At 56.7% G+C, this 14108-nt stretch overlaps 1 protein-coding gene across 1 annotated transcript; it reads right to left on the bottom strand.

Annotated features, from left to right (window-relative positions):
• Nucleotides 1-966: 966 nt before the first annotated feature.
• Nucleotides 967-9881, bottom strand: EMILIN3 (elastin microfibril interfacer 3). The gene is made up of 4 exons (XM_027646338.1): nt 9685-9881; nt 6463-6585; nt 3508-3755; nt 967-3012 (listed from the first exon to the last, which is right to left on the bottom strand). The coding sequence occupies exons 1-4, from the start codon at nt 9879-9881 to the stop codon at nt 1118-1120; spliced, it is 2463 nt and encodes an 820-aa protein (XP_027502139.1). The 3' UTR covers nt 967-1117.
• Nucleotides 9882-14108: the final 4227 nt, after the last annotated feature.

Raw genomic sequence — 14108 nt, 5'->3', positions numbered from 1 at the left:
AGTGGGCTAGAGGAATGTGAGGGGGAGGCTCCTGTTCCCACACTGCTGCACTCACACCCTGGAGCAGCTGGAATTCTCCTGCCCCTGGACGAGATGAGGGAAACCACGTTCACAGTTTAAGTAGTAAAACAGGAGAGAACCAGAGCTAGAGGACAGGACTGGTCTCTGCAGAGACCTACGGACACGTTCCCTTGGGGAAGACGCGTTTTCCATAACCCATTAAGTCAGTCCCAGGTGTAACCAGAGAGCCCAGCAAAGTGGGATTGCAAAGCACAGCAGCCCTGGGGACCGTGGGGCTCTCCCCAAACACTGCTGCTGCAGGTTTTAGCTGCTCAGTGTGGCTCTTTGGAATATGGCAAGGGACATGGGGCAGCAGGGGGAAACTCTGCAATCAGATGAGCACCATGACAGTGGATTCTTCAAAAATATACACACACATATACCATATGTATATATATGCATATGTGTGTTTTCCTAACACATACCCTCATCTGCTCCACAAGGCATGTGCATCTGCATGGAGGAGGGAGCAGTATAAATGGATTTACCATACACAAGGAGAGCTGCTGTCTCGGAGAGGGGAAGCCAGTTCCCCGAGGGGACGTGTGAATACGTGTGTTCTTTGAAATTTGCAATTCCTGTGGTGAGTTTTGTTCCCCGTAAGGAGCCCTGGCTTTGCTCAGTCCCTGGATTGAGATGCAGGTGGTCTTTAGGTCAGAGAAACTCTTCCTCAACTGATAACTACAGGGTTGTATTCTTCCAGAAATTATAAATCCACAAAAAATAAAATTAAAAATCAATGTTCCCACTTCCAGCTTCCTCCTGAATTGTTCTTCTGGGGTCATCAGCCCAGGAGCCAAAGCAGCACCCCCAGGCAGGAGGCAGTGACACTGCTGCACCAGGGTCAGGACAGCTGCCGAGCAGGAGGGGAGTACTGGCACAGCAGAGTTATGGAAAAGTGGGGCCAACAAGATGGAGGGGAAAAAAAAAGAAAAAGTAGCAGCTTTTCATTTAAAAAATTATCCCACGAACTGTTGTCACATTGGAGCGAGTCTGTGTGATATAAGTTAATCCTGTCCTTCATGGGGGGGGAAGGAAGACACACATGGCAGTGTGGCTAATGCTGCCTCCCCTCCACCTTCTCTTCCAAGTGCCCGACCTGTTCTGCCAGCTCGGAGACCTTGGCTTGGCAGTCCAGCAGGTTGTCCTTCAGTCCTGTTATTTCCTGAGAGTGGGCAGCCAGTGTCCCGTTCATGTGGTCCATGTAGTCCCACAGACTGCCCGTGTGTTTCTCCAGTTCCCTCCTGATGTCGTCCAGGCTCCCTGTGAGGACACCCAGCCTGCCGCAGGCTCTCTCCACCCGGGCCACCCGCTCGTCGAAGTGAGAGATCTCCTGCTGCAGGTCGTGGGCCACGTTCTTGCAGGAGCTCAGGTCACTGACAATCCTGGCTTTGAGTCGCTCCAGGTCTCCCTTGAGGTTCAGGACACGCCGGTTGCTGAAGAAGAGCTGGGAGCCTTGGTCGTTGACTTTCTCCTGGATGGAGTGCACCTCATCCTCGATCCTCCGCTCGTGCTCATCCAGCGAGGAGTTGACATGTGTCACGGTATCCGAGTACTGGGAGACAGAGTCCTTGAGCCCTGTCAGAGACTTGCTCACAGTGTTCAGGTTGATCTTTAGCAAGGTGATCTCCCCTTGCAAAGCCCCCGACGCTTCCTCCTCGATTCGCCGCTGGATCTCCAGGATGGTGGCGTTCAGCTTGCGCAGGAGGTCGTAGTTGCTGTCCATCCGCAGGAGCAGGTCCTGGTTCTTGTTCTGGCAGTCTTCGATCTCCGTCCGGAAGGTCTCCACGTCTTTGGAGGCGGAGGTGCAGCCCAGGGAACAAGTGCTCTCCAGCGTGACAAGGCGATTCTGGAGCACCTCCAGTGTCTCGTCTGTCCGTTTCCTCATGCTGGCGAGCTCGCCCTCCAGCACAGGCACCACTGCTCCGTCCATTCCCGTGGGAGAACTGACATTGTTCAGCTCCCCCACAATGGTCATGAACCTGTCCTCCAGGGTCTGTATTTTGTCCTCAAAGGCAGTCCTCATGCCATCCACCTCTGCCACCACTGTGCCTCTCATGCTGTCCTCTATCCCAGAGCAGCAGCTCCCCGTTTCCCTCTCTGTAGCATTGAGCCTGGCTTCCAGGTCCTCAAAGCGCCCTTCAAAGAGGTTCCCTAGGGTGACAGTGGAGATTTCTCCATCCAGCCGTGAGTGCAAGTTCTTCTGGGACTCGGAGATGCTGTGAAGGCCTTTCTCAAGGATGTTCATGCGATCAGTGAGGTAGTCCAGGTTGCTGCAGCAGCTTTCCACCACGGTCAGCCCTTGGATCTGGGTCTCCAGCTGGGAGATCTCTTTCTTGATCTCCAGCTCCTTCCCATCCAGCGTCTGCTGCAGCCGCAGGTTGGCAGCTTTCTCCTCCTCGCACTGCTGCCGCACCTCTTGGATCCGGAAGTCGCACGTGGTCTGGATCTTCCCCAGCTTCTTCTCGAAGCCGTCGAGCAGCTCCCCGCGCAGAGTGCTCAGCCTCGTGTCCACGTACTCCTCCAGCAGGTCGATGGAGGTGAGGGGCGAGGGCCGGGCAGCCTCCAGCAGGTGCTTGATGTGCCCGTCGTGGTCCAGGACCATGCCCCGGACCTCGTGCAGCAGATCTGCCTTGGTTTTCAGCACGTCGCTCACCTCGGTCACTTTGGTCAGGATCTCCCCCACGGGAGGGTACGTGGCGATGTCGGCTTTGTCCGCCACGTCCACCAGCCCGTCGGGAATGATGCCGAAGCCGACTGTGGAGTCAGGCGTGCCCGGGCTGTTCATCAGGGAGCCGATCATCTTGGTGGTGTCCTCCTGGATGGCCAGGCGCAGGCGGTCCCCCAGCCCGCTCACCATGGTGTGCAGGCTGTCGTAGGACTGGGAGAGGCGCCTCACCTCCTCCTCCAGCCGATCCAGGCGGTCCCCAAAGAGGCCCGGCAGCTTCCTGCCTGCAGGGGAAAGAAACAGAGAGGGCACAGTCAGGACCAGTGTTCCTTTAACTCCCCTCCTTGGCTGTCTTCCTCTTATTGCCATTTCAGCAAAATCTCAGCCCACCCACCCTCTCCATGTCTCCTTAAGCTGATCAGGAAACTCTCTTTCCTCTTGAGATCCAGCCCTCTGCTCCCAAGTTAAACAGCAGGTGATGAGAATAGCCCAGGGGAGCTTTGTCTTGAGACACCCTCAATCAACCCCAAAATTAATAGAAAAATGCTCTAAAGCAATGAGGAAAGGCAATTTTGAAGCTGCATGTTTTGAAGGAGACAGGATTAAAAAAGCAAGTGGTCCTCAAAGGAATCAAATCTTAGATCTCTGATCAGAAAGCACATCACTCACTGAATTTTTGCCAAATTCATGCCCTGTGCTGGAACAGAAAGACCCAGGATGGTTGAGTGTGTGCTGGTGGTGTGGTGGCCTATAGATGCGAGGCAGGAGTGAGATCTCACCATACTGATTCTTCTTTGGTCCTGGAAACAGGTCAGGATGGCTTTTTGGATAGGGAGGAAGTCTGGGCATTGGAAACATATTTTGCCCAGGAGGCATTTTCGGGCTGGGGTGCTGGGGCAGCAGGCCGGGCTGGTCGGTGGGGCTGTCGTGGCACCCTTCTCCCATGAAGCCTGGGCAGCACCTCCAGGACAGCTCCGTCACTGTCTTGTATCCAATCTTGTATCTGGGTCTGAAGAACGTGCGGTACCTTTCCAGGAGAGGGGGGGAGAGAGAGGACAGTTCAGAGAACAACCTCGACATCAAGCAGTAAAGCAGAGCAGGGTCCTGAGTCCTGTTGGGTGTGGGGGATCTGTGCACAGGGGAAAGCCTGGCTGAGACCCTTGTGCTGCACCCGCAGACCATGGCCCACCTCCTCCAGGAGCTCTTACTGCACCACAGCTCAGTACAGCATTACAGTGGGGTTTTGTTGGAGTGTTTCTGACCTGGGACACCTGGTGTTAGTCAAGAACAGCAGCTGTAAGTGTATTGCTGCAGTCCCTGGCCCAGCTGGTGATCACTCTGACTGATGCCACACCGTTTGGCAACCTTTGGCCCAGGAGACCACAAGGTGAAATGATGGAAGAGATTTCAAAACCCCTGCAAACTCAGATCATTTCCAAGAGGGAAGCGGACAGCTTGTGGAAGTGTTTTGCACTTTGAACTGACCTGCAGAATTTCCTAGTAATTGTGTCCTGAAGCCTCTGTGAGCATTGAAATACCTTTGGAAAGGTGTTTTCTCTATGTGTGGAGGACAATTTGCTGGGAAGCCTAAAGGGGCTTGGGCTGGCCCTGGGCCAATGCTTTGGGGTGTGCACAGAGGGATGGCTCCTTACACTGCCTCCTGCCCCAGCTGGGATGCCCTGGGAAGTTTCTCCATCGCCAATTTGGACACTAAAACATCTCTGCCCCCATAAGTGCGAGCCCATCTCCTTGCCCAGTGGGACACCAACATCCTCCCTCTCTGCTCTTGCTCTGCAGGGGGTCCCATCAGCCCATCTGGAGGACTCAGCTGCTCCCTGCTCCTCCGTGGCAATTTGCTGTGAGGTGACACGGATGAGACAGGACTCCCCAGCCCCTGTGTCTCCCCACCAGCCCAGCTGAGCCATGCAGGGCTGAAGATGGCACGTTTCTCACCCCCTCTGAACATCAGTGCTTCGAACCTGCCTTTTGGAAATTTCCAATCTGAATTTAAGCAGGGCCTGAAAACCCTGAAGTTTGCTGTTTTGCAACAACACACACAATCAGGCCCTTGTTCTTCTCCAGCACGTCCAGCAGACAGTCTTGGAGGAGGCGGCAGCACAGAGGGGCTGCAGCAGGCACTCACAGCTATCCATGGCTCACACAGGGTGGATTCCCTGGCATCCATAGCCCTGCCTGAATCCTCAGTGTCCTGGCCCAGGCTGCAGCCTCTGGCAGTGCTGCTTCCACACAACTCCCAGTGCAATACAGCCACCTCCGTATGAACCGCAGGGCAGGGGATAAAGGAAACCCAAATCCTCTGGTCTTTGATTCACTTCAAGATTTCTCAATATGAATTTCCCAAAGGCATGGGACAGCTTCAAAACAAGCTCCTCTTCTTGGTATTCCTTTTCACAGTTGCTGCTGAGTTTCTACAGTCTTTCCTTGTCTTGTAGTGTGTGGAAACCTGCCTGGATGTGCCCCAGGAGACTGCTGCTCCCAGCCACTGTCAGGGGGTGAAGCGAGGAGGAGGATGGCATCCAGAAGGCAGGGCAGCTTCTCTGTGACATGCCAGACTCTGCAGAGGAGCTCAGAGAGCTCCAAACCCTCCAAACCTTTCTCCCCCTGTTCTGAGCAGCAGCAAGGGGAAGTGCTATTTGCAGCTGCACAAACATTAGCTGATGGCCCCAGCACGTGGAAAAACCATGTTTCCCTCTGGTCTATGGATGCAGCATCTGAGGCTGTGCAGAAAGTCGTGATGGAAAGAACAAGTCAGCAAGTGGGTCCAACTGCCCATCTCTGCTGGCAGAGGCTCCATGCAGAGCCTGTGGCACCACTGGCACATGGAGAGGCCCAGCTGGCTGCCACAGGAGGGGTACCAGGCTCCAACAAAGCCCCTCTCATCCCGGTTTTCCTTCATGCTCAGCTCTGCTCCACTCCTCGGGCCTGGGGAGGATGCAGGAGATCAGCATTTCCACACAGAGCAGCATCCCCGGCCGGGGCTGAGGGTGACAAAGCACAAAGCCCAGGTGTTCACACTGCTCCAGCAGCAGCTCTGGTGGTGGCACAGTAGAGTGTTTCCCTCCAGCACTGACAAGGTGGCAGAGAGTTCTGTAAATATTTTCCTAGGGCAGGAAGCACTGAGCCATCCCCAGCCACAGGCTCTGTTCCCTCCTCCTCTCACTCGGATTCTCAGTGAGCTGCCATCACTCTGCCAAACTGCAGGTCTGTGACAAAATGCTTCCCTGCACATGTGCACAGGCATCTCCCCACTTCCCATGAATTCCTGATTTATTTCTGAATCATAGAATCATAGAATATCCTAAGTTGGAAGGGACCTACAAAGATCATCGTTTCAACTCCTGCACAGGACACCTCCAAAAATCACACCATGTGCCTGAGAGCATTGTCCAAACACTTCTTGAACTCTGTCAGGCTTGGTGCTGTGACCACTTCCCTGGGGAGCCTGTTCCAGTGCCCAATCACCCTCTGAGTGAAAACTTTTTCCTAATTTCTGACCTAAACCTCCCCTGACACATCTAAGGAGGGATGAATCCTATCTTGCCTCCTCCCAGCACCACTGCCCTGCCATTGACTGCCTTGTCCAGGAAAAGCCTTTCAGCCCGTTTCACTACCCTGTGGAAAGCAGCGTTTTATGGTCGGAAAGGTGGCACAGGAGCCTCAGGAGCTGACGCTGGGGGAAGAAGGGAGCCGTGCCCAGTGCCCCCCATACTCACAGCACTTTCCCCGGGCACTTGGGTCCCCAGCTGCACTTGTGGTACTCGGCCTTGACGTAGCTCTCGGCCCCGTCCTGCAGCGTGCACGTCACGTTGCGCTGCACCACGTAGGCACAGTAGCTCCTGGGGGGAAGCACAGCGAGACACTGTCACCTCCTGCCTGGCAGAAGTGGCACCCCAGCTCTCCCTCCCAGTCCCCAGGCAGGTCTGGCACTGCTGGTGAGGTTCAGGTGGCAAGACCTGGAGGGACCCCCCTGTTTTGGGGGGGGGCATCACCACCACGCTGCAGGAGCATGGTTGCTGTCACAGCCACACTGTCATCAGTGCTCGTGGTGTCACCAGAGCTGGGCATAGATGGACTGGGTGGTGAGACAGCCTGGGATGACAAGCAGAACCCCATCAGCAGCAGCAGTAGTTATGGGAGCAGCATCCCAGAAATAGCTCCAGCAGCACCTGGCAGGGGTTGTCTGTCCTGCTGCAGCTCCTGGAGTGCTGCCAGGGCAGGGACCAACTGAAAAGCAGCTCAGAAGTACCCGCAGGCAGGGGGTTCTGTTGCAGGTGTGATGCTACAGTCGGCAGAGAGGAGATGCAGACTGGCCACTGCAGGGCTGCAACATCATGGGTCCCTCTACCATGGAGGCAGGGACATGGACCAGATCCATGATGGATCAGGCTGGAAACCTCTTCAGACCTCTAGGACAGTTAGTACAAGGAGTAGAGACTCCTCCCCCCTGCCATGGTGTCCACAGTGGGGTGCCACAGGTACCAGTCAGCTCCAGCATAGGATCTCTCCTGAGCCAAGCAGCAAATCCATGAGTTTAGGATAAGCTGGGTGGGAGGAAGGCTGCACGGGAAGGATGCAGGAGAACTGGTGGGACAGATGGAGGCCAAGGCTGTTCCAGCTGAAGGCAGGGCTGCTGGCAGGAGCAGATGGACTTGGTCCATGGGGACAGAGACAGCAGGGATGTGTGGTGAGGCAGGGATTAAGGACAGGGGGACGTGGCAGACGGTAGAGCGGGAGGAGAGGAGGGCACAGACACTGAGTGTGGGGCAGAGCTGAGGGGCAGGGTCAGTGGGATGGAGCAGATGGGGCAGCGTGAGCTGCAGCTGCAGGAGGTGCTCAGTGAGGCGGCAGGACGTGGCTCTGTGTGAGCTGGGGGCTTGGTATGGATGGGCAGGGAGTGTACTTTGTCTTCACTGTTTGCCATCACTGCTTGTCCCTCCTTCACTGATCTGTCCCCACTCAGGGTGAGCCAGAGGCCTGCTGCTCTGTCCCCTGTCCTCTGTCCCCTGGGGTGGGGAGGGCTGTGCACACCCAGCCCTGGGCACACACACACACACACTCAGGCACACACACTCCCTCACACTGGAGACACCACAGTCCTTCTCCCCGAACCCTTGTGCTCCAACCTGACTGTCCCAGTCCCTTCCCTCACCTCCACCTGCCAGAGGTCTCAGCATCATCTGGACCATCATCATGACAAGCCCACGAGAGCTGGGCTGAGGCCCTGCAGCTCATTTCTGTGCTCAGCCCCGAGGCTGCTCTCCACAGGCCATGTGATGGGGATGCCAGGGGACTCAGACTGCATCCACCCTGTGGCCAGGCAGCCTAGAGTCACAGGAACCCCAGTTCACACAGGAGGAGCTGTCTCCCAGTGCCCCCATCCCCAGGCCCTGAGCAGGTTCCTCCGTCTCCAACAGCCCACATGGAGCAGGAGCTCCCTCTGTGAAGCAGCAAGGTGTGAGCAGGCTCATCCTCCCTCCAGCACCCTGTCTCTGTCTCTGCTCCCTCTCAGCAGGGATGCCCTGATCCCACATGCCCAGCACATCCCCCTTGCTCCCCCAAGAGCAGCACCAGCACATCTATCCCAGCCTGCCCAGACCTCAGAGGCTGCCAGAGCAAGAGCAGGGACCTGTGCTGCTCCCCACTCCTCTACAAGTGAGTCATTCATGCACACACAGGGCCACAGGAGAGCCAAGGCCAGCCACTTCTCTCAGCTGGAGGGAAGGGAGATCATGTGTGCATGTTCATGTGGAAATTTAGGATCACAGTCTATCTATGAATCCAGGACCTGCTTACAAACACACTGCCAACTGTCTCTAAGTTAGCTCGTAGCCAAAGCAGGCAGATCTACCACCCACTACTAATAAAGAGTGCCCACCTCCAACTTCTTGGGTTAGTGTGGTTCTGGCTCACTCTCCCTCTCAGAACCCCGTTCCCCTCTCACACACCTGTGGCAAGCAGTTTTACAGCTCCAGCCTGATGTTTTTAGAGTGAGCAGCTGGAAAATGTTACGGGTTTTTGAAAGCTCCCACTGGCACTGCCAGTATTGTTTGTCTGGAGTGTTACTTTATTCATTTCAGCTTGTTCCTAACACCACATCCTCCCCCTTTCAAAGGAGCCCGGCAGAAACCACTCTTAGCAAACAAGCAGAGAGGGAAGCGACACCCCCTCCCCGCCCCCAGTGTAACAGCTTTTCTGCAATTGAATGGAAAAAGTCTATAGTATGTGTAAAGCCCACATTCCTCACTGCCTGAGCTTTCCAGGTTTCTTGAAAACATATTTAAACTTTAGTATGCATCTGTTTTACAAGCAAATGGGCAAATTCCCTCCAAACCAACATGTGTTTTCACACGTCTCTCTGTGCACTGCCACCCTTCCCTCCCGCACATCACCCCCCCGCGCCCATGTCACGCAGAACAGGTACATGCACCTACCCCAAAACCGCACACGGGGATCCCCATCCCCATCTCCCCCAGCGCCGTCCCACACGGGACCTCAGCATGCACGTCCCCACCGCATGCAGCCCGCTCCCTCTCTCTAAACAGAGCTCCCGGACCCTCCTCTAGGTGGAGGGGGCACCGAGGCACACGGACACCGCTGCCCTGCCGCCAGCCCCTGCTCAGCACCCGGCAGATGGTGTGGGGCAAGGGATGCCCGCGGCTGGTACCCAGGGACCCCCGCCCAGCCAGGGATGCCCGCTGGCGAGCCCTGGGAGATGGTACCCATGGTTGGTGCCGGGGGTTGGTGCCCACCGTGGGTGCCCGCGGCAGCCGGTCCCCGAGGATGCTGCTCGCAGAGCCCAGACGCGTGGCCGGGCCCTGGTGGCCGCGGTCTGTGCCCGGTAAGGGATGCCCGAGGGAGACCCGGGCCGGCGGCTCCCGGTGCCCGCCGGATGGTTGCGCTACCGCGGCTGGGGGGTCGCGCAGGGAGTCGCTTACTTGTGCTTGCCCACGGGCTTGCCGGGGCCGAGCTGCGGGCTGGAGCCGGCCGTGTAGAGGCTGTACCTGCCGCCGTAGGGCAGGGGGGCGGCGGGGGGGTAGAAGGAGCCCTTGGCGTCGGCGAGGGCCAGCAGCGTCCCCAGGGAGAGGCAGGCGAGCAGCGCTCCGCGGCGGCGCAGCGCCCGCGCCCGCCGCATGGTCCCGGCCCGGCGGCGGAGCGGGATGGGATGGGACGGGACGGGATGAGGTGGGACGGGACGGTCGCGATCCCCGTCGGAACGGCGCTGAGGAGGGGACTGGAGGGCCTCTCGCTGCGCCCTGCCTGTCCCCCGCCTTGCCTGTCCCTGTCCCTATCCCTATCCCTATCCCTATCCCTGTCCCTGTCCCTGTCCCTGTCCCCGTCCCTGTCCCCGTCCCTGTCCTGCCCGGCGGCACACGCCGCTCCGCCGCCCGCCCGTCCCCTTTTGTACGGCGGCGGCGGGGGCGGTCCGCGCTCCTCCTCCCGCCCTCCCACAGCCGTCGACCCCGGCCCCGCGGGCGGGGAGACAAAGCGAAGCCCCCCGACCCCCCTCTCCCCCCGTCCATCCCCCGCCAGCGGTGCTGCAGCCCCCGGAGCAGAGCGGGCGGAGCGCTGCCGACCCCCGCGGGGGCTGGAAGGGGCTCGCACCCCCTCCCGGCCCCCTCCCCGCCCCTTCTCCCGCTGCCCACCTCCCCAAGCGTACCGGGCGTTTGCCCCCTCGGGGTAGCAGGTGCAGCGGGGTCCGGAGCCCCCTGGATCCTGGTCCTCCCCTAGTCCGCAGCCCTGCTCGGCTTCATCCCAGAGCGCAGGCGAGAGAAAGGATGGAGGGACCTCATCTGTGGTGCTGGAGACTGGCAGATGTCAATTATTTGTGGCACCAGCCTGGTGCATCCAGCATCACACAGCGAACCCAGCACCGAGGTTCTGCGGGATGGAGAAGAGGCAGACGGTGCTGTTTTGGAGCCCTCCCCAGTAGATTCTGGTTTTGGATCCAGGTTGCAGGAGAGAAGGGGGATTCCCTTGCCTTTCCTTACAGATCCCCGGATCTCCCACAGCCAAGCTCGCTTCCTCCTGTGTAGCTCTGGGAGGCAGTTTTGTGTCTCCTTCTCCTCCTGTGCTGCAGACACCCCTGCTGACCTGCCCCCGATGCCCCCACCCACAGGTGACCCACCACAGAGGGTGCTGAGCACCACGACAGCATTCCCTGGGCTCTGCACCACTGACCACAACAGGAGCCTTTGCTGTTGGTCAAGAGGGAAAAGGGCCCCACCTAGGGCACTGGGCATTTTGGGAGGGGGTAACATCCCTAGTGCTGCCCAGTGGAGGTTGTCTTGAAGCTCTGCAGCGCTGAGGCCATGCCAGGGAGCAGGAGATTTTGCCGTATAGGCAGAGACTGAGCTGAGCATCCCACTGTCCCAGGGACACCCTCGGCATCTCACCAAGACCTCACCAGGGGTTTGATGAACTCTTGTCCTGGTTGGCAGAGACCAGCCCCAAGCTAGGGAAGCATCACAACAAGGAGTGCCATGCTTCTCTGAAACTCTTGGAGGAAAACAAGAAATGGCTGAGAAAGGGTGGCTGGGTGGAATCTGAAATGAAGGAATGAAACCTGCTGTTGGGGGAAGGAGGCATCAAGGCTTGGGCTGACACTGAGACAGAGATGATAAGATAGTGAGACAAATGGCCTTTTTCAGTTAAAAGGAGCCTTTGGCTCAGTCTGAGGTGAGTACAGAAATATTATCAGGAGAAGAAAAATCCAGCAGAGAGCCGTGCCGGGGGAGGAAGGCTGGAGAGACCAAGTGGAAAACCAAGAGGAAGCCTGAGCAATGAAGCAGTGCATCCTCTTGGTTCAAGCTGCTGCAGGGTGTTGCTGAGCCGCCGTGTGCCTGTCAGGCTGCACCCCAGAGGTGCTGAGGGGTGGTTTGTACGTGGTACATTTGGCAGCACATGAAGCAACTCTCATCCAGCTGGTGCATTGAATTGTTCCACTCCACTGGGATGCTGCAGGAGGGATGGTCCATAAGCAACTCCACAAAAACAAACAAAAGCTGACCGAGCCTGCCTGGTTTAGCACTGGATGCCAAAGTGGAGAATGAACCCGGAGCACAGCCTTAATTTTTTTCCCCTGTGCGCAGGGAGTGAGAGCCAGTTCTAATAACAGCAAGCTGCACGTGTGTGTCTGAGGCCTCTGCAAAAAAACATCTGGTGTTGCACAGTTTCAGAAAGAGCCCTTGGCCCTGGCCTTTGGGCCTGTGCTGTGCTGGACGGGCAGGACAGGGCAGAGCTAAGGGTACTCTCACTAGCCTGGCTGTGAAAGGGAAGGCAGTGGGAGCTGCTGCACTTGGGGGGGGGGGGGGGTTGTGTCTGCCTCTGCCTGTCTCTGCTGTCCAACCCCATGTTTGAAGCACTGGATCACTTTCTGCCAGATTTCAGAGCGAGGCAGGATCCTCAGAGAGACTAAATCCCATTTTGTTGTTCTATTGTCTAATTGTTTATGAAAAAAGACATCTGAGTAGGCAAGAGAGTGCCAAACTTAGGTCCCAACTGAGGAAATGGATTCATCATCAACTCTTTTATAAGACATCAAAGGATCCACTCAGGAGAGAACCATTATGAGCGCCCCAAACCACGGGAAAAACTCTCATGTGCCTTATTAGCCATGAGCTAATCCAACCATGAGACACAGAGATGCAGGGAAGTGGGACTGGTTAAGTTGCACTTCTCAGGGAGCAGCTCAGGTTGGACTCTTTGATGCTCAGCTGTGCTGCTGCCCATCCCCACCACAACGTGAGCCCTGGCTGGGCACAGGAGGGTGCCCGTGAGGATCCTGGCACAGCATCCTGGCTTTGGAGAGGTGTTCATGGGGGCAGGAAACAGGAGACCTTTCCTAGCAGGGCATCCTCCCACCATGGGCATATCCTTGGGTTGGCAGAGAAGATGCCAAGCCCATCTCCCAGAGCTACAAAGCACATGCTGAGCACTGAGCTCCCCAGCAGAATGGCAGGGCTTTGCCACACTGACCTGCTGCCAAAAGGCTCTTCAGACCTGCTCACCAGTCAGGAAGCACCAAACCTTGGTGTTTCCCAGAGGAAAGGTCTGTTTTCCCTTCTGGCCTTGGCTGGAGAGCGAGGGGGATCAGATCAGAGCTGCTGCTGCTGATCAGATCTGGATGCTGGGCAAACCCAAGACCCTGCTCACAGGGGTGCCTGACCTGGAGGGCTGAGTGCATCAGTGCCCCTGTGTGAGCACCCACTGCATGTGCCTAGGAAGCTTCTTTCTCCACCTGGACTGCCAGGAGCTGATTATTTTGGTTACACCTCTCACCCCTGCACAGCTATGCTCCAGACCAGTTCAGGAATGAACAGTAAGTTTTTCCAAACTAAGGATCCAACAGAAGACGTTGTGCAGGATGCAGGAGGTACCCAGAAACAGGAGCTCAGCCAGAGGAGATGAGAGCAAGAGCAGAGGCACTGTGGGCAGCTATTCCCCTGCTCTGTCTCCTGGGGAGGGCTGGGTGAGCCACCACAAGGCTAATTTCACAAGTGGATGACACCAAACAGTGACCTGTTCTGCTTCCCATGCTTTTTAATTAACACTTGCATGGCCTCATCAGCTGGATAATTGCCTCCCTTCATGGGTCAGCAGCCTCTGACCTCCCCTTCCCACCTGGGTACGATGTTTGGTGCCTGCACAGGGTGCAGTGGGTGTACACTCCTGTACCACCAAACCCTCCCTCAGGCAGCACAGGGACAGCAAAAGTGATAGGACACCCCAGGAACTCTGCAACTCAGCTTGGTCTTGGCCAGAACCAGCCTTGTCCACCCTAATCTGGAGCTTTTACCCCTGGGGGAAAGCCCCCTGCCATGCTGGGCAATAAGAGGGCAGTTTCCCTCTCTATTGGCATGGGGTAGGAGCAGATTGCAGCAAGGGAAATTTAAGTTGAATATTAATAATAAAACAATATCTGCTAGTAAAATGAATATAGCCCTGAAGGAGACTGTATTGAGCCATCTGGAGATTTTAAAGGAAAGGTTAGATAAAAAAAAACCTGTCAGGACCAATTTGGGGTAGGGAAATGCATTGGATGGCTTCCCAAGAGCTCTCCCAGCCTGAGTTTTTCCGAGTACAAATTCATTTCCCAAAGTGGCAAGGCAAGAGAGCAGCTCAATTTAGAGCCAGGGTTTCTCCCTAATGATTCCCACTGGATCAAAAGCATTCCTGGAACTGGCACTCTCAGAGGCCTCTTCCCTTGGCAGCGGGTCTGTGTCTGTGTCTGTGTCTGTGTGAGAGAGGGAGCCTTCTGGAAAGCCCAGCTTTCCCAGGTGTATGTTCAACAGGACCCACCCAGGGCTTGTTCTCCCATGTCAGAATCCAAGGGAAGATCCCACAGCAATCCCACACTGCT

The sequence above is a fragment of the Corapipo altera genome, unplaced genomic scaffold (genome assembly GCF_003945725.1).
Source record: "Corapipo altera isolate COAL_440 unplaced genomic scaffold, ASM394572v1 64, whole genome shotgun sequence".
Taxonomy (NCBI): Eukaryota; Metazoa; Chordata; class Aves; order Passeriformes; family Pipridae; genus Corapipo; species Corapipo altera.
This window is presented reverse-complemented; position numbering and strand designations above follow the sequence as displayed.

Coding starts and splice junctions, on each gene's coding strand:
- EMILIN3 (XM_027646338.1), bottom strand. CDS start 9,881: ATGCGGCGGGCGCGGGCGCTGCGCCGCCGCGGAGCGCTGCTCGCCTGC. Junction 6,586..9,684: donor AAGCCCGTGGGCAAGCACAA/GTAAGCGACTCC, acceptor GCTTCCCCCCAG/GAGCTACTGTGCCTACGTGG. Junction 3,756..6,462: donor AAGTGCCCGGGGAAAGTGCT/GTGAGTATGGGG, acceptor TCTCCTGGAAAG/GTACCGCACGTTCTTCAGAC.